Here is a 19,908-nt window from a genome sequence, read left to right as displayed (position 1 = left end):
GGGGTGCCTGGGTGGCTCAGTGGGTTAAAGCCTCTGCCTTCGGCTCAGGTCATGATCCCAGGGTCCTGGGATCAAGCCCCACATTGGGCTCTTTGCTCAGCAGGAAGCCTGCTTCCTCCTTTCTCTCTGCCTGCCTCTCTGCCTACTTATGGTCTCTATCTGTCAAATAAATAAATAAAATCTTTAAAAAAAATAAGTAGGGATGTGTATGGTACTAAGGCCAGGTTCTAGGGAAAACAAATTCTGTATCTTTCCTCTGGAACAAATCAGGGTCATAGAAAGAGCTGGCATTTTTTATAATTTTTTGAAAAGTATCATAAAATATCTTTTATGTGTCAGGCACTAATTCTAGATGTCTGAGATGCAGCCACTCTAGTCTCCATAATGGCTGTAGAGACATCTGGTCTCCTGAGAAACCCAGGACCAGAAAGTTGGAAGTTTAGGAAATTAGTGACTGAGAAAGAGATATGGCTAAAGGATTTATCTTTCATGTCGACACTTTCAAGTTATATTTTAAGTATTTTCTTTAATCCAGATTTTACTTCTTGTCAAATGATGAGCTTCTGGAGATTCTGGCCCAGACACGAAATCCCCAAGCTGTGCAGCCACACTTAAGGAAATGCTTTGACTCCATTTCAAAGCTTGAATTTGCCGTCATGCCTCCTACTGAAGGAAAAATTCCTGGTGTGGAAGGAGAGCCAGAAAAGATTTACACTAATGATATTTTAGCGATGCTGTCACCAGAAGGAGAACGGGTACTGTGCTTTTTGTTTATGATTCTTTATAGGGAAAGCTTTGTTGCCATTACAGGGTAGAGGGTAGAAGTGTACTTCTTGTCGCTCTAAATGTTCATCACGGGCTACTGCATTGTACTCTGCGGTTTCAGCAGTTTCAAAGATAACGAAGATGAGATGTTTGCCCACAAAGGGGTCTAGTGGAGCCACAGTCAAACAAACAATTGCTAAGTACCACAGTAAGTGCGGTAGCAGAGGTGTGTGCTTTGTTCTTGGGAACAGAGTGGAGGTAACTGGAGCCCAGCCTTATTCAGCTCTCCATGAGAGGCAGAAGAGTAAGCTGGTTAAGAGCACTGGGTCTACTGCCAGCCACCTGGAACCAGGTCCCATCCTTTAACCTTATCTATAAAATGAGGAATAGTAACAGGGCCTGATTAATGAGATGCTGAGGATGTTCAAATTGTATTTGAAATGTGTGTGTGTGTGTGTGTGTGTGTGTGTGTGTGTATATAAAACATATAATTCTATGTAGATTACTCAGAACTGTACCCAGCAGGTGTTATGAAAGTGTTAGTTGTCATTGTTGGCAGTGGTGTAGCCAGGACACTGTACAATGCCTGGCATGCAGTAATCACCGAGGGAGTGAATGTATTAGCAAACTGCGGAGAACCACAGGACTTCACAGAGAGAAATCTCTCTCTCCCTCCCTTTCTCTCTACCCCCTCACCTACCTACCTATCTCTCTCTCTCTCTCTCTCTCTCTCTCTCTCTCACACACACACACACACACACACACACACACACACACACACAGAAGCAGCCAAAGAACATGGAGCAGAGACATGGGAGGGAGAGCATTCCTTACAGAGGAAATGTGTGGGGAAATGCTTAGGATTTCAGTCCAGTTAGAGCAGGAAATGTATCCACAAGAGTGGCAGGAACCTATAAACATTTTATTTGTCCTGAATTGACTCTCTTGCAAAAGAATTTGCTCATCATTAATGCAGAAGAAGAGAAAGGGGAGAACCACAGCTAGGATCCAGGGAAAACATGGAAGTTAAAGGGAAGGTGGAAGATCTAAGAGACCCAGACAAGCAAGGCAGTCAGGTCACTGGAAGTCTAAGAAATAAGTATGTGTAGGACAGAAAAATATCATTTGGACTTGAAAACTGAAAGAGCATTGGTAACCTTAATGACCTTGCCGTGTTTAGAGGAAGAGTTGGGGCCAAAAATTAAATGGCAGTAAGTAGGAAAAGAAAGTAAGGGAACTCATGTAGTCAATGTAGTCACATATACTCCTTTTTTCAGGGATCTGGCTCCAAAGGGAAGCATTAAAAAAAAAAAAAAAAAAGGAGTAGAGATGTAGAGTGGAATACCAATAGAAGGTTCTAGTATTTGTGGTTAAGCTTCAGTGTGTCAGGGGTCTGTTATAGAAGTACAGAAGATGTACGGCTGGAATGTGCCACACTGAACATGTTGTTATTGCTCTGACTCTTCTCTAGGTTAGCTTGGGAAAAGGCCTGAAAGCCCGGGGCAACGTGGAGGAATGGCTTGGTAAAGTGGAGGAAGCCATGTTTACGTCTCTGCGTCGCCTGTGCAAATCCGCCATGGCTGACTATCAGGGGAAACCAAGGACAGCCTGGGTGATTGCTGGCCACCCTTCTCAAGTAACACACTCCTTAAATTTCCACCTCTGAGTGCATTTCTGTTGAGATGCATCACACACTTAAGAACAGTGTTTCCATGCAGGTGATCCTGACCATTTCTCAAATCATGTGGTGCCGTGATTTGACTGAGTGTCTGGGAAGAAAAGGTGTTAATCACATAGAGGCCCTGGAGGAGTTTGAGAAAGTAAACTTCGAGGTGAGATGTTTAACAGGGTGGCATTGAACATAATTCTGTGCAAGATAATCTCAGTACGTTTTTTTGATGTGGCTGATGCAAGTTGCATATTTCAGAAATTTTAATACTCTGACCTGACTTACAAAGCTTTGGGTTCTTATAAAAATAGGAGGAAAAGACCATTTACAGAGGAAAATCTCAGGATTATAATGGTTTGCAACATTTAAGGAGACTTTGTACTTAGTAGGTCTTGGATATCTCTCACAGAAGATTATTCAATCCAGGAAAACCCTAGGATTTGTGCCATTCCTATTCTTAGGCTCAGGATGTGCTTTTCTACTATTCTAGAGAATCCTTAGACAGCTAACAATAAAAAACTGAATCCAGTACCATTCTATAAGAATTTTTAAGCTATAGTTCAGGAATGCCATTTTACAACTATGCCTAATCTCTAACTCCAAATTTAATTCTACTTGCAACTGAGTTTGCATTTTTTAAAAATTAGCTTTGAAAGAGAAAAGGGGAGAAACAAGTTTCTTGAGATGGAAGAACTTATCTCTTGAGGACCTCATAGGATTTCATGTCATAGGGGCACCAAGTGGTTCAGTTGGTTAAGTGGCTGCCTTTGGCTCAGGTCATGATCTTAGGGTTCTGGGACTGAGCCCTGCACTGGGCTCCCTGTTCAGTAGGGAGCCTACTTATCCCTCTCCCTCTGCCCCCAACTGTGGCTCACTCTGTCTCAAATAAATAAATTTTTTAAAAAATTTAAAAAGAAAAATATTGAACTGTTTAGGTGAAAATTGGGAGCACAATCTTCCCAAAAATGCTCTCATTGAACCAATTACTGGCTTATTTAAAATGTTCAGGTTTTCTGATTATCAGAGGAAAAACTACCCCTGAAAATGAGGAATACTTCCTTATTCATATTTAATTTTTAGGGAGGACAATCTCCTCTAGAAACATTGTCTTGGCAAATGTCTACTCCAAATTTAATAGGAAAAAATAGAAAAAAATGGTAAAAATATTATATATGTAAGCTGATTATTGAAAATTGATTATGACTATTTTTTCTTTGATTTGTAGAGATTAAATGCCCTGGCGGTGATAGTTCGAGGTAGTCTTCCAAAATTGCACAGAAACATCATAACTGCCTTAATTACAATTGATGTACATGCAAGAGACATAGTCACTGAACTTGTTCAAGCCAAGGTAACTTTCATTTAAGCAAAATCATATATTTCTTCCTGAAATTAGTGCATCTAATATACCTATCATTGTTATCACATAGGTAGAGGAGATCGATTCCTTTGACTGGCAGAGACAACTGCGCTATTATTGGGATGTAGATCTGGATAATTGCGTGGCTAGGATGGCACTCTCTCAGTACACGTATGGCTACGAGTATTTGGGTGCATGCCCAAGATTAGTTATTACTCCTCTCACGGTAAGTTAGTGATGACAGGTTAATCGTGACACACATGCTCTCTTAAAATAGTCTTGGAAAGGGGAGCCTGGATGACTCAGTTGGTTAAGCATCTGCCTTCAGCTTAGATCATGATTCCCAGGGGCCTGGCATTGAGCCCAAGTCGGGGGAGTCCCTGCTCAGCAGGGGAGTCTGCTTCTCCCTATCTCTCGGCCCCTGCTCGTTCTCTCTCTCTCTCTCTAATAAATAAATAAAGTCTTTAAAAACAAATGGTATTGAAAAGTTGCATCCAAAAAACAAAAAAACAACAAAACTTCCCTCCAGCCTTAATTCTTCAAAGGATCTGCCATGAGTACATCTTTGTGAAGCAGAGATGTGCGTCACTGATCATGTGCCTGAATCTTTGAGTAAATCTCAAGTGCTGTAAAATCTTTCATAGAAAATAATGACCCTTCTCCCATAGAAAGGAAGGGATCTATAAATTGAGTCGGTTCCCTTCAACAATGACAGTTTCTGCATTTCTTCAGGATCGCTGCTACCTTTGCCTCATGGGGGCTTTGCAGCTCGACCTGGGAGGCGCGCCGGCTGGTCCCGCTGGCACTGGGAAAACAGAGACAACCAAAGACCTAGCTAAAGCTCTTGCCATCCAGTGTGTGGTCTTCAACTGCTCCGATGGTTTGGACTACAAGGTACAGGTCCAGCATCTGAACACTACCATGAAGTGCCTTATGGGCTTACTCACTTGCGACATGGCCTGACAAGGGGTGATGGCAAGCAAGGGGGGGAACGAATAGGACAAGGGATGGTCAGAGTGGGATAAAGAGAACGTGGGAGAGGAGTCAACACAAGGTGAGTTGAATGGTCCAGGTAGGAATCAAGGCCATTGAGGGATCTACTAAATGGTGGCAAAATTAAAAATCTTTTCATGTCACTAAGTAGAAAAAAGTGAAATGAGATACAAGATATAATAGCAGGGACATTTAAGAACAAGGAATAAGCTTACAGGAAGAGATGAGCAACTCAGAGAGATGTCTATTGAAAATGAAATATGTAGGAGGTGAGAATTCACGGTAAGAATTTTTAGTACAGTAGTTCTCAAAGTGTTTGGTCACAGGGCCCCTATGCCTTATTCCCCTCCTGGGTTTTCACAACACAAAGTAACATAGGAAACCCCAATTAGGAAATCTGTTTAGCTTTATTTAATTCAGCAAATCCGGAATATATTTGACCATAGGTGCCTTCTGGCCACTAACACACAGAGCTGATAGTCTCATTTTTCTGAAAGTTACATGAATGCTTGTATAATGTCTACATTTAGAATACAATCATTTAAATTGTCCAGGTAAACTGTAATTCATTCATTTTTACAGAGTAAATCATACTTATTGTTCAGAAGCATCTTGGCAAGTCAGTGTTTCATAGGACATGTTCTTTAAAAACCCTGCTCCTTTTTTCAAAATTTAGGGGGAAAAAAAGAGTGGGGATGTCTTTTTATTAATAAACAAAAAACTGTGGGAGTGCAACACAGGCAGGAAGTAGTTTGTTTAAGATTTTTATTATTTGACACAGAGAGAAAGAGATCACAAGTAGCAGAGAGGCAGGCAGAGAGAGAGGGGGAAGCAGGCTCCCCACTGAGCAGAGAGCCTGATGCAGGGCTCGATTCCAGGACCCTGAGATCATGACCTGAGCCAAAGGCAGAGGCTCAGCCCGCTGAGCCACCCAGGTGCCCGGCTGGAAGTAGTTTTACAGGAGCAGAAAGAAAGAGGAATGAGAGTCTAGAAAATCTTGGGAGGGGGTAATCAGGAAAGGTGACCCCTCTCCCTTTAGAGCAGGTGGCAGAGGAAAGAGTGGGAAACTGCTGTCGGCAATCTAGGGGAGAATTCATGCTCCCTATTGTGTTCCCACTACTATTAGGTGACCTCATTATCTCAGCAGAGAGATGTCAAGTTTTATGATAGTGATGTTTTTGGGGGGGTTTTTTAGCCATAATAATTTTGGTTGTTTCCAATCTTTTCAACTCAAAATTTGAATTTATACCTTCGAATCCATCTTTTAATGATTAGGTAGTCATCACTTAGGCTCAGTCATTCCTGGGAACTGTGTACTTCCCAAGGCTTGAGTGTATGCTGTGTGACACTTAAAGCCACAGGATGCATATACATGATTCATTTATCTTCGACTCTAGAGTAGGAGTCAGCAAACTTTCTAGAAAAGGCCAAGTGATAAATATTTTAAGCTTGCAACTTGACATTCTTTCTGCTGTTGTGGCATGAAAGCAGCCATGTACTGTATATAAATGTAATATATCATGTATGAACATGGCTGTGTTCCACTAAAATTTCATCCACACAACAGGTGTCAGGCCAGAGATAGCTGAGGTCTGTAGTTTGATGATCCCTAAAGTACCAATTATATTCAATGGTAAGAAATTTAAATATGTATTCTTATTTATACTCTACCTTGTTCATAAAGATCTATTACACTAGCCCTTTAAGATTAAAGAAATATTGGGGCACCTGGGTGACACAGTTTGTTAGGTGTCGGACTCATGGTTTCGGCTCAGGTCATGATCTCAGATCATGATCTCAGGGTCGTGAGACTGAGCCCCATATCAGACCCTGCACTTAGCCCGAAGTCTGCTTGGGATTCTCTCTCCCTCTCCCTCTGCCCCTCCTGCTCTCTCTCTCTAAAATAAATAAATTCAATCTTAAAAAATAATAAAATTGAATTAAAGAAATATCTACATGTGGAAAAATTCAAACTGTATAGAAGGATCCAAAGTTAAAAATAACAGATTCACATCACCCAGTTCTACTCTCCAGAGACCAGGTTTCTGTTTGTATTTGTTTGTTCGTTTTTACTTCTTGTGACTGCTATTATCTATAAGAATTACTGTAAGATACTGTCTATTACAGTATCTGTATTATCTACCAACTTATGAAATCATGATTTTATTAGATATAACCTTCCAACTTTTTGTTCCAACTTCACTTTCTGATTTTCATTAGTTTATATAAATTTGTCTTACCATGTCAAGGTTTATGAAGTTGCACTATTCTAGAACTATAATTATGCCTTCTTTGCTTTGTCTGAGGGTTGAATATAAAAACGTAAACCCATTATATAGTACTTACAATATCAAGGATGATTCATAATGGAATTTAATGGAATAATCAAGCTCATAGAGAAGGATTAATGCATACATCATGAGCACTGCCATTCACAGGAACATATCCCAAGACAGATACCATATGATTTCACTCATATGTGGGATTTAAGAAACAAAACAAATGAGCAAAGGGTGGGGGGAAGAGAGGCAAACCAAGAAACGGACTCTTAACTGTAGAGAACAAAGTGATCATTACCAGAGGGGACATGGGTAGGGTGATGGGTGAAATAGGTGATGGGGATGAAAGAGGGCACTTGTGGTGAGGACAGTGTGGTGGATGGGATTGTGGAATCACTAAGTTGTACACCTAACACTAATTCTACACTGTCCGTTAACTAACTGGAATTTAAATAACAACTTAAAAAAAAAAAAAAAAAGGAACGCATTCCGAGCATCAGGATTAACAGGTCGTTTATTTCTTTTCAGCTTTCTTCATCTAAAGCAGTATTTTTCCAGCTTTACTGTGCTTGTGAATCACCTGAAGATCTCATATTGTACATTCTGATTCTGTAGTTCTAGGGGAAGGCCTGAAATTTTGCATTTCTCAAATCCCCTGGGTGATGTCAGCTCTCACCAGTTCTCTTTGAAAAGTCATATTCTAGAGCAGTGTTTCTCAAAAGTCTTAACTCTGGACCACCGGCATTATCATTGCATGGCAACTTGTGAGAAATGCAAATTAGGCCCCATAGCAGACCTACAAAGGAAGAAAGTCTGGACCTCTTATATAAAGGCACTAACTTCTAACATAGCCCAGTATTCAGATAAAACTAAGCATAAACCTAACGTAAACATAAAACACAAAGATGAATGGCAGTTTTTCAATTTCAGATGATGGGGCGATTCTTCAGTGGTCTGGCACAGTCAGGGGCCTGGTGCTGCTTTGATGAATTTAATCGAATTGACATAGAAGTTTTGTCGGTCATTGCGCAGCAACTTATTACCATTAGGAATGCCAAGGCTGCAAAGGTAAGGTATGAGGCAATTGTCCATGGAAGTAACATTTCTTAGGTCTTTAAATAGCTGACAGCAGGGGCGCCTGGGTGGCTCAGTGGGTTAAAGCCTCTGCCTTCGGCTCAGGTCATGATCCCAGGGTCCTGGAATCAAGCCCCGCATCGGGCTGTCCGCTCCGCGGATAGCCTGCTTCCTCCTCTCTCTCTTTCTACCTGCCTCTCTGCCTACTTGTGATATCTGTCCGTCAAATAAATAAAATCTTTAAAAAAAAAATAGCTGACAGCATGTTGCATTTTAGGAAGAACAATGCTAACTTTAACATGTCTATCCATGTTTCCAGTGTAATCGGTGAGGACTACAGCAATAAGACATAGCTGATTGAATTAATTCCTCATCCAAGTAACACAGAAACAACTATATGTACAACTATATGTCAGATGCTTTGTGGGGACCTGGAGATATGGAGATGGTGAAACTCAGCCTCTCCCCTCAGGAACTCTGTTCTTCCCACCCCCAACACACACCTCCCTGCACGCATGCGCACATGCATTCGCTCACACCCTGTCCCTGTCCCTTGACCTCCAGTTTCCTCTTCACCCTTCTTGTTCTTGCCTTTGACATTTACTTCTCTGTTAGGTTTCTCCCCTGCACCTCTTATGGACTCCACTGCCTTCATCATGGCCCCAGGCTCAGCCTAGTGCAGGCAGAAAAATGAAAGAGGAGCCCTGCGTAATCCAAGGCTCTCAGCCTATACAAACCACAACAGGCTTGCCAGTTGTTTAGTAAATACTTGTTGCCCTGAGTCTTTAGAGGGTCCCTCACCACTACCTTGTCCCCTTCCTAAAGAGCACCGGTTCTTTGCTAGATCCAGCCATGAGGGTTCATCCTTGGTGTAGCAAGGGGGTGCTCTGGACGCAGCTGTAGCTCTACGGTTGGAGGCCATTCTCACTGGAAGATGCCCTGATAAAGAGCTGCTAAATGTTTTGATTTTCACCTCTGCAAAAAAGCAAATTATAGAACAAGTAAAAAGAAAGCAGAAATTGGACTCTAATGAGTCACTAAATTGTACAAGGCATTGTACTTTTCATTTATTTCATTTTCACACCACACCTATATGACGTAGAAGGCATTTTCCCAAGATTACAGATGAAAGGGATTCAAAGAAATTAAAAATATTTCTGGGGACACCACAAACCAAGATAACTAAATCTATGTGACCCTAAAGTCTGAGCTCCTTCAACTACGCACTTTCCTGCCTCCCACATCCTCAAAGGAGGCCTGTTTTAAATGCAGGGACCTCCAGATAGTGCATAACTCATAAGTTACTATTACCTTGCTGAGCATTTAGCTGAGAGCAGAGCATGGGGAGTAAGAGAGAAGGACCAACAAGAATGGAGGCAGGACAGAAGCACTGGCAACTGTGGGCACTAATGTGAGATAACAGGAAGGGAGGAAGATCTCTGAGATGGGTGGAGTGGAATCCATCCCCTGGAATAGATGAAGAATAGCACAGCAGCTATTTAATGGCCGCAGGCCTGGTCTCCATTGTACTGCCCAGCATTTTCTTCTCTGGGCTACGACACATCTCCTAGTCTTCCCTGTATTCTTTGTGTTTGCTAATAATGCCTTCCTCCCATGGCCAGTTAGAAACCTGGCATTCATCTTGGATTCCCCACCCCCCACTATTACCATCAACCTGAGAATCTAAGCCATCATCAAGTTCATTTAATTTTATCTGCTAGATGCCTCTCATCACTGATGGTAACTCCATAAATCTGGATCTTGCCACTTGTTCAATAATAATTCCTTACTTGTTCCCCCTCTATAGTTTGTCCAGCCTCTCCACTGCTACCTTTGATCCTATCACTCTGCCCAGCATTGTTCTCTGCTTCCCCACACCCACAGCACAAAAATCTAAATTCCTTAGCCCAGCAGGTAAGACTCTTCTTGATGCTCAGGCCTTGGCCTAGCTACACTTTCCTCTTGGAACTTCACTCTTTAGTAAAGTGAGTATCTGGTCATTTCCTGAACGTGCATGGCTCCCTTTGACCAGATGCCTCCCCCTCCTTGTCCACATCAAATGCCCTTCTTCATTCTTCAGGCCAAGCTGGCTTCCCTGCTCCTCCTACACTTGATCTTAGCCAAAAGGGCGAGAAGAGATTCCCCGCTCCTCCTGTGGGCTTTGCACACACCTCCAATGGGGCATCTGTTGTAGTGCTCAGCCCCGGGTTCCATATCTGCCACACTGTAGGCCTGGGAGCTTCTTGGGCTTCCCCCCCCACCCCCCGTGTGAGTCTTCCTCAGCTCCCCACCTCCACACCTAACCATGTACCTCATCTGCAGCAGATGCTTGGCAGGTGTTTGCCCTTGAATGAGAGTGGAGGAGGGGTGCCCTCCCCAACAGTGGGGCCTCTCACACTCAAGGACTCCGATCCCCTTAGACTTTCCTGGGGAGAAAATAGGGGTGGAGAAGTTTCAGGGCCATTGCATCCAACTTGAATTGAGGAGTCTCAGCAAAAGAGGTTGAGGCCTAAAATATTATAGGACTGGGCCAGAAAGGGACAATTTGGGCAAAGCAGGGACAGAGAAGCAAAAAGTAGGAACTACTGAGCCCAGCAGAGATTGGGGGTTGGTAGTACAGAATCAGGAGAGAAACGTTCTGGGTTGTCCAACAGCGGGATTCACTGGGCTGGTAGTCTTTGCTTGAATGTTCCATATACAAGGTTTATACTCAAGTTGTGCTTATGTGAAAGAATTTCCAAATATCTAGAGAAGTGTTAACTTGTATTTTCTCTTTCTTTCAAACAGCTATCTAGATTCATGTTTGAAGGGCGGGAAATCAAGTTGGTCATGACTTGTGCAGCCTTTATCACAATGAATCCTGGATATGCAGGCAGAACTGAATTGCCAGATAATTTGAAAGCCCTGTTTAGACCCTTTGCAATGATGGTTCCAAATTATGCTTTGATTGCAGAGGTGAGCTTCACATTATAAAGCAGAAAAAATTTAAGCATGTTTTACTTACTATTTGATTCTATTGAAGTAGTAAGTTTCCTTTATGACTGTACCCTGGCAAAAGTTACACATTACTCTTCAGTGTGGATGTGACTGTTATCACACAGAATGCTTTGGTGTTTTGCATGTGTGTGTGTAACTGCTACATCCCCAGTGCCCAGAATGGTATCTGGAATGTAGTAGGCCCCTAAATCTGAAATAAATCAGCGAATTGTCTACATCATTTCATATCCTGATTTTGAGGCCAGCTGCAGTGATTTGAGTAGGTAGTGGATTGAAGAAATGTTCCACACTCCCCTCCAAGGTCATCATCCAATTTATTTAACCAAGAATGCAGAAATTTGTCAGAAGCCAAGTAGCCTCCTAGGGCAGAGGAAGGCTGCAAATCTGTGTAGCTTCCCTTGATACTCAGCAGGCCTAAAGGGAGCACCCAGCTATCACAGAGTCTGTCCACAAGGTGGTGTTCATGTCTGATCAGAGAAACTCAAGTCTTGCCTTTGTACACAGGCCTTACAACACCATCCAGCTTCCGTGATATGAACATTTTCAAACAGGGGGCTCTACTGTTTTTGAACCCAATGTCGCTAAGGCCACATCTTCATCTATAGAAAGGAAACAGAATCACCGCTTAAGCATCCCTGTGTAATATCCCACCTTTCACCTTGTAATACAGAAAACCCTTTTCCTTTCAATCTTCATACTTCTTTGTTAAATGATATAACAACTCAGAGAGGTATAATGCCTAACATAGATTTTGCATACATTGGTATTATGCTTATATGTCACTGTCAATACAATATAAGAAGCATTGCATTGTACTTTCCCCTTCCAGGTAATTCTATATTCGGAAGGATTTGAATCCAGTAAAATATTAGCAAGAAAAATGACACAGATGTATAAGCTTTGCAGTGAACAGCTCTCTCAGCAGGATCACTACGACTTTGGCATGAGAGCGGTGAAGTCTGTACTGGTCATGGCCGGGTAAGAAGCCAAAGGGGTCAAGAGTGAAATTCTAAACCAGCTAAGTAAAGCAAATGGCTAATTCACCACACCTCTTGAAGCAAGATAGAAGGTGACTCGAAAATGTGAGCTCCACTGCCATCATTTTACCTTGACACTCCCAGGCCACAGCCAAACCCACTCTCCTCATGGGTAGTCCCAGTTGACCCTACACTGAACCAGAGTCTCTCAACCAGGCTTTAGCTAGCTTTCATTTCCCCTGAGCTCACTACATACATTGAGGGTTGTTTTTTGTTTTTAATTTTATTTTTTCAGTGTTCCAAGATTCATTGTGTATGCACCATACACAGTGCTCCATGCAATAGTGTCCTCCTTAATACCCACCACCAGGCTCACCCAGTCCCTCACCCTCTCCCCTCTAAAACTCTCAGTTTGCCTCTCAGAGACCACAGTCTCTCATGGTTTGTCTCCCCCTCCAATTCTCCCAATTCGCTTTTCCTTTCCTTCTCCTAATGTCCTCCATGTTATTCCTTATGCTCCACAAGTAAGTGAAACCATATGATAATTGACTTTCTCTGCTTGACTTATTTCACTTGTGTTTTAGCTACAAAAGCCTTTACCACGGTGAGATAGGATGACTAGACTTAAAAGGCACCATTTGTTATGCACATACAGTAAGTTAAGTCATACCACCAGAGAAAGCCTGAATCCTTGAGAGAAACTTTAGTTTCCTCATTGTGCCCTCAGTCCAGGCTTCTGTCCTAGGCTCCTGTCCTAGGCTCCGCCTCTGCCTTTCCGGTATGGTCCAACCCTAGCTGCTTTGTAGTTTCTAGTAAACCAGCTTTCTAGTTTTCTTCTTTTTAAGCCCCAACTTCTCCCTTTATAACCGCTTGAAACCTCTACCTCTGAGGGATTCTTCATCCAGAGTCTCTGAGGGAATCTACCTTCTTTCTAGTCCTTCTTTTTAGGCCATAACTTACTGGCTTGGGCTCCACGCATCCAGGGCCCCTTCTCCAGGCCCCTGGACTCTGCACAAATCTCCCTGCCCTACTCTGTTCTTTCTTTCAACCTCCCAGATACAGCATTTTCCCCTTTTATAGGATTGCCATGTAAAGACCAGGGACACTGAGGGATTCAGATATACTTGCTCTTCAGGAACACAACCACAGGCCAGCGGGCAGGACAGACACAGGAGCAGTCATCTAGGACACATTGCATAGGGACAGCCATAACAGGGTCATGCCCAGGGTTTGCTGATGAGGGCCACAGAGGAACTTTCTGGAGGAGAGAGTAACCGGGCTGGGTTTTGAAGGAGAATTAAGAGATGTCAAAAGAGCAAAGCAGGACTTTCTGGGCTGAGAGAAAAGAAAGTCACAGGGATGTGAATCATTATGGTGTATTCTGCAAGCTGTAAATTCAGGTTGAATAAAGTCTGGATTGATGCAGGGAGGTTGAAAAAATACCTTTGTCATTCTCAAAGCCTGTAGCCAGTGCGTGATCTGTCCTGTGATCTGATGGAGATGGACAGTGGACATGTAAGGAAAAATGATTCTCTCCTTTAGCAGGAATCCACAGGGGGTGCCTTCCACAACTTTTTGCAAGTAGACTCCCTAACCTACAGGTTTGGAAAATCATGTTCAGAAGTACTGGGTTCTTGCAACATCATTTGAATCATCCCTTTAAATTTAGGTCTTTAAAAAGGGAGAATCCAGACCTAAGTGAAGACGTGGTATTGATAAGAGCTTTACGAGACTCCAACTTGCCAAAATTCCTAACAGATGATGCTGTTCTGTTCAGGTGAGTTTCTAGATGTTACAGAATAAGGCATAACTGCTGGGTAGAAGTAAAGGATAGTCTTCTCTTCAGTTATATCTGTCTCTAACAAGATAATAACATCCTCATCTTTCCTGGAGATACTTATTACAGTTTTTAAAACACTAGTTTAACAAACGGGGTTACTGGGGGTTGGGGAGTAGGGAGAGGGTGGCTGGGTAATGGACATTGGGGAGGGTATGTGCAATGGTGAGTGCTGTGAAATGTTTAAGCCTGACGATTCACAGACCTGTACCCCTGGGCTAAATAATACATTATATATTAATAAAAATAATTAATTAAAAATACCACCACTACCAACAATATAATTACCTAAAACAGAAAAAAAAAATACTAGTTTAAAATAAAGATCTTAAAGCTTAAGCACCAATCATTTCTTTTTTCACAGTATTGGTCATTAAGCTGTGTGTTCTACGAATTAGCATTTGGTTACAAGTTCCTGATCTAAGAGAAATTCCTGACCCCAAAAAACCAGGTTTGGGGCTTAATATAAATGTGAGGGCTTTTATCTATTTCTACTTTTACTATTAAGTTTTATGTTTATCCAAGTCATCTATGTATGTAGTTGTAAAAAGTATAATAAATTAATCTCATGAGAAACAGTAGCTCCGTGCCCTTCACCAACTCCCACTTCCTAAAGGTAATCATTTTTCAATTTTTATTTGTTTTGATATTTCCCTCCATAGTTTTAAGTACTGTATTTATGAAATTTCTTGATTTTTCAGTTTTAGATATGCTGTATAGGATAAACGGGAGATGGGGGTATGCACGTAGACCTTCCCCCTCCCCCTGCAATTATTGCCATCTAACTGGAGCTAAATGTCCAGGGTTCCCATAATTTATTACAGCTGTATAAATAGTATCCACAGCTGAGCTACATTTCCCTTGTTTTTATTATCCTTTCCCTACATCTGTTAATTTTATTTTGTTAAAATAAATAGTTTTTATTTTTTAATTCTGTACCTACTTTCTTACAAATTTATTTGTAATTTATTTCCAAATTCTCTCAGGGTATGTATAAATCTCCTTTAAAAAAAAATCTTCAATTATATAAAACATTCTACCCAATTTGTCTCCTTCGAGCCCTCTGTCCTCCTGCTCTAATCTGCAGTGCTTGCCCATTATCCTGGTGCACTTTTTTCATCCTGGGATGTCCCTTTATGACTATGCTAGAGTTCCCTTTGCTCTTGTCCTCTGGCATATCTTCTGATTTGCTTTTGTCCTCTGTCAGACCCTCTGAGAAGACACATGCATACTCTCTTTTGGAAGAACACAATGATGAAAATTCCTATACATTTATCTTTATATACCTGTGATACCTGTATAAATGAGATTCTAGTAAATTTCCTAGGTTTTATCGAGTCTGGATATTTTTAATTCAGATAGATTCTATTAGGATATTGTCCAAAGATACTTATATTTATATAAATGATTTTATGATAATACCTATTTCCTTTTGAATGTTTTAGAGAGTGACCGGAAGTCATACACTATTTTAGTATGCATTTCTTTAATTATTAGTGTCATTAAGCATTATTTCTTGGGTTCATTAGTCATTTATATTTATTATTTTTAGAGCATATTTCTATTGTGCTCTTTTTTCTTATTGATTTGTAGGAAATCATAAACTTTATCTGGTATAAAAATTGGAAATACTTTTCTAAAGCCTTTTATCTCACACACGTTTGTGGTTTTTTGCTTGTTTGTTTTTATTTTTTCACTTTATCAACTTTTTAAATAATAGTTGTAGATTTCTTGTCTTCATTAGAAAGAGCTTCTTGGATAGGCTAGATGGGTGATAAGTATTTAAAAAGGCAATTGTTTTGATGAGTACTGGTGTTGTACATAAGTGATGAATCACTGAATTCTACTCCAGAAACCCATATTGCACTGTATGTTAACTAACTAAAATTTATTTTCAGAAGATTTTTATTTATTTTAGAGAGAGAGAGAACATGAGCATGGGGAGGGGCAGAGGGAGAAGCAGACTCCCCACTGAGCAGGGAGACCTGATGTGGGGCTCAATCCCAGGACTCTGGGATCATAACCTGAGCTGAACGTAGACACTTAACCAGCTGAGTCACCCAGACACCCCTAATTAGCTAAAATTTAAATCTAATTTTTTTAAATAAATAAAATAAAAAGAGAGACCTTCGTAACCACAGTGTTGCAAAAATATATGTTATATTTTCATCTAGTATTTTTGTCATTTTATACAGAAGTCTTTATTATATCTCAAATGTATTTGTGTATATAGTGTGAGGTGGGGATTTAGCTTCTTTTTTTACCCATAGAAACATCCCGTATTGTCTGCTTCTCACAAAAACAGTTAATTTTTCCTTTATTCCTTTTTTAAAACCTACTATTAGTTTCTATTTCTATTTCCATCTTATTTTTCTGAATATCCATATAGTAATAAGCATGCATTAATGCTTTTGGAAAAAATTGGGATATAAATATAATTTTTAAAACAAACTGATAAATTCATCACTTTCTGTATATTTGATACTATGCCATGTACTGTGGACAATACAAACAACATAAGAGATATTCCTTACCTCAAAAGCCTCCCAATATACTTAAGACCATTGATCTACTATACAAGAAACAAAAAAAATCATACACAATTCAGAGAAATGTTAGATTCTGGTATAACACACAGGACAGATTAGTACTGTGCATGTTCAGAAGAAAAGATTAAGTGGAAAGTAAAACTCATTGTAATCAATGGTTGTAATAAATATTGGGAAATATCAATGATCAATGATTTTATTTATTTTTTTTTTCAGTGGAATCATATCTGATCTTTTTCCTGGAGTCCAAATTCCAGAACATGATTATGGTATATTGCAGTCAACAATTATAGATGTCATGAATAGACAGAATCTTCAGCCTGAGGCATGTATGGTTAAAAAAGTGATACAGTTCTATGAAACTATGCTGGTAAGACATGGTGTGATGTTAGTTGGGCCAACAGGAGGTGGCAAGACCACAGTTTACAAAATACTAGCAGAAACTTTAGGGAATTTGCGAAAACTTGGTATAGACAATTCCTTTTACCAACCAGTTAAAACATATGTTCTTAACCCTAAATCAATTACAATGGGTGAATTATATGGCGAAATTAATAATGTAACCTTGGAGTGGAAAGATGGTCTAATGGCACTAAGTGTCCGAGCAGCTGTGAATGACACTTCAGAAGACCATAAATGGATCATCAGTGATGGGCCCGTGGATGCTCTTTGGATTGAAAATATGAATACAGTGTTGGACGATAACAAGATGCTTTGTCTGGCTAACAGTGAGAGGATCAAACTCACACCTCAAATCCACATGCTTTTTGAGGTAAATACATATGTCTTACTGGGGTGTGAAATCATTCATTAGACTGGCATGCTATCATCAATTTTTTTTCTTGCTGCTAAATCATTTACTATCTGTAAGGCCTACCATGCTGTTTTGTTTACATACTAAATTGTTTACATCCTTATCAAATTGTCCTTTCATAGTAGAGTATGCATCCTGAGAACCAAAGACTCTCAAATATTCCTGTTACTCCATAAACAGGAAATACAATAAATTCTATCTTCCTCAGCACTTGTTTCTTTTCTTTTGGAGATAGTTAATAAATATATTGATGATGTTACATGATTTGAAATGCCTTCCAAGTTTAAAAAAATTCTATTTAAAAAAATTTTTTAAATTAAAATATGTTATATTTACTATGAATAAATTACCTCTCTGTGGTATGAATATTTGGTGAAGGGATTGGAAAAGGATTGTGGACCTAATTGTGTGGTATTCTGGAAGATACCACCCTGCCGTACCCATTCATCAAACATGGATTGAATGCCTACCGTGTGCTAGGTGTTCAGCTAGGTATCAGATATAAGAATGAAAAAGTGAAGAAGACAAAAATGAAGAGGATAATGCCAAATCCTCTTAAGGCATTATCCTCTTAAGGGTTTTTTTTTTTTTTTTTTTTTCACCTTATGCCTCTCTTACCTTTCTTTCTCCATTTTTGATTACTTAAGGCTGTCTGTCTCCCTTTCCTACAAAGCCTTTCAGTGTTGTTTAAACATGTGATCCGGGGTGCCTGGGTGGCTCAGTGGGTTAAGCTGCTGCCTTCGGCTCAGGTCATGATCTCAGGGTCCTGGGATCGAGTCCCACATCGGGCTCTCTGTTCAAGGGGAGCCTGCTTCCCTTCCTCTCTCTCTGCCTGCCTCTCTGCCTACTTGTGATCTCTCTCTCTCTCTCTCTGTCAAATAAATAAATAAATCTTTAAAAAAAAAAAAAAAACATGTGATCCATTAGCATTGAAGGTGAAGAATTAGGAAGTAGTATTAGCTATTTTTTGTTCAACTTCCTTCAATTGCAGGTGCAAGATCTAAGGGTTGCCTCTCCTGCAACAGTCAGTCGATGTGGAATGGTGTTTGTGGATCCTGAAGAACTGAAATGGATGCCTTATGTTAAAACATGGATGAAGAGTATTTCTAAAAAAGTAAGTACAGCCAGATACACCACAACATATCCATCTGTCAGGATGGAGGCCCCTGCCCAACTGCAGTAAGTTAAGAGACCTCATTGTGCTTCACAGAGGGAAATTCCAATACTGAACTTACTGCTTGTCCCTAAGAATTCTTGAGAACCTCCAGAAATGTTTATATCCTCCCCAGATCCGTCCTCATTATCTGTTACCTCAGCCTGCCCCGCTGCCTTGCCGCTGATTCCTGGCCACTCTGCCTGACTTCTCCCCAGATTGGTTCCTCTGCCTGCAAGCACAAATGCTCCCTTAAGTCCCCCAAGCACAGCTAGAATAGGCTGGGCCATTAACAAAGACTTTGCAGAGGGCTTGGGATAATGAGAAGGAATCACAATGAAGAAAAGAGCATTTTAATCCAGGCACTGTCATTGTTTTTAGATTGTAAGAGCCATTAACATCTCTGAGAGAAAAGAAAATGAGTTTCCCTCCCACCCAATCTTATGTTTCTGACCCAAGATGTCTTCTAATCTCAGAGGAGACATTCCAAATTATTATATGGGACTACTCAGTTCTGTATCACCTTCTGTACCCTTTCCATTCTAAAATAGGAATTCTCTTTGCCTTAACTTAACAAGGGATCTTTTGAAGTGTTGTGCCCCCATCCCAGCCCCTATTCCAGAGGGCCATCTTCTTTCTGCCTCTCCCCCTGCAAAGATGAAACAGAAAACTATTGTTTTTTTCATTGTTAGGCATCAACATTGGAACAATAATATGTTCTAGTTTCAGAGCACATTATTAAGGAAAATAAGCCTCAGAATTGAGAACTCATTATAACTATAAGATTTTAAACCTTCGTGGGGCGCCTGGGTGGCTCAGTGGGTTAAGCCGCTGCCTTCGGCTCAGGTCATGATCTCAGGGTCCTGGGATCGAGTCCCTCATCGGGCTCTCTGCTCAGCAGGGAGCCTGCTTTCCTCTCTCTCTCTCTCTCTGCCTGCCTCTCCATCTACTTGTGATCTCTCTCTGTCAAATAAATAAATAAAATCTTTAAAAAAAAAAAAAAGAAAAAGATTTTAAACCTTCGCAAATTTGCTTTACTTTTAAATCAATAGGCTATATTATTTACGGCACTTTTAGGTTTATAGAAAAGTTTAATAGAAAGTACGGAGTGCTATCATATACTCCTTCCCCTCCAAACATAGTTTTTCCTACTAACTGTTGGGTCCCCAATGTTGGGTCCCCCAATAATGGGTCCGTGATTAAAGGAGTGAGACTGATATAAAGCAAAGGTCAAGCAAAGCTTTATTTTGCGCCAAGCATCAAGAAGCAAACAGACCGTCAGACAGACCAGTCAGGGCCACCCCTTACAGAGAGGACGACCCTTATCTGTTCACAGACTAGCTTTTATAGAGCAAAGGCCATGTGGTTGGGCCTGGCCATGCACAGGTGGCTAATGAAGTTGTAACACACAGAGAAAGCTGCACAGTCATGCTAGGTGACC

At 40.7% G+C, this 19,908-nt stretch overlaps 1 protein-coding gene across 5 annotated transcripts in view; it reads left to right on the top strand.

Annotated features, from left to right (window-relative positions):
* Positions 1 to 19,908, top strand: part of DNAH6 (dynein axonemal heavy chain 6) — a 220,051-nt gene that overhangs the window by 75,300 nt on the left and 124,843 nt on the right. For all 5 annotated transcript variants that reach the window (XM_082743451.1, XM_082743452.1, XM_082743450.1 and 2 more), the window contains 12 exons: positions 536 to 755; positions 2,237 to 2,401; positions 2,484 to 2,597; positions 3,660 to 3,785; positions 3,865 to 4,020; positions 4,527 to 4,688; positions 7,997 to 8,134; positions 10,928 to 11,095; positions 11,967 to 12,115; positions 13,784 to 13,891; positions 16,717 to 17,272; positions 18,306 to 18,428. In XM_082743451.1, coding sequence (XP_082599577.1) covers positions 536 to 755; positions 2,237 to 2,401; positions 2,484 to 2,597; positions 3,660 to 3,785; positions 3,865 to 4,020; positions 4,527 to 4,688; positions 7,997 to 8,134; positions 10,928 to 11,095; positions 11,967 to 12,115; positions 13,784 to 13,891; positions 16,717 to 17,272; positions 18,306 to 18,428 — 2,185 coding nt within the window. The remainder of the gene's footprint in view (positions 1 to 535; positions 756 to 2,236; positions 2,402 to 2,483; positions 2,598 to 3,659; positions 3,786 to 3,864; positions 4,021 to 4,526; positions 4,689 to 7,996; positions 8,135 to 10,927; positions 11,096 to 11,966; positions 12,116 to 13,783; positions 13,892 to 16,716; positions 17,273 to 18,305; positions 18,429 to 19,908) is intronic.

This window comes from Mustela nivalis (genome assembly GCF_964662115.1).
Source record: "Mustela nivalis genome assembly, chromosome: 8".
In the NCBI taxonomy this organism is placed as follows: domain Eukaryota; kingdom Metazoa; phylum Chordata; class Mammalia; order Carnivora; family Mustelidae; genus Mustela; species Mustela nivalis.
The sequence above is the reverse complement of the archived record's forward strand: the minus strand, read 5'-3'. Positions and strand labels throughout refer to the sequence as shown.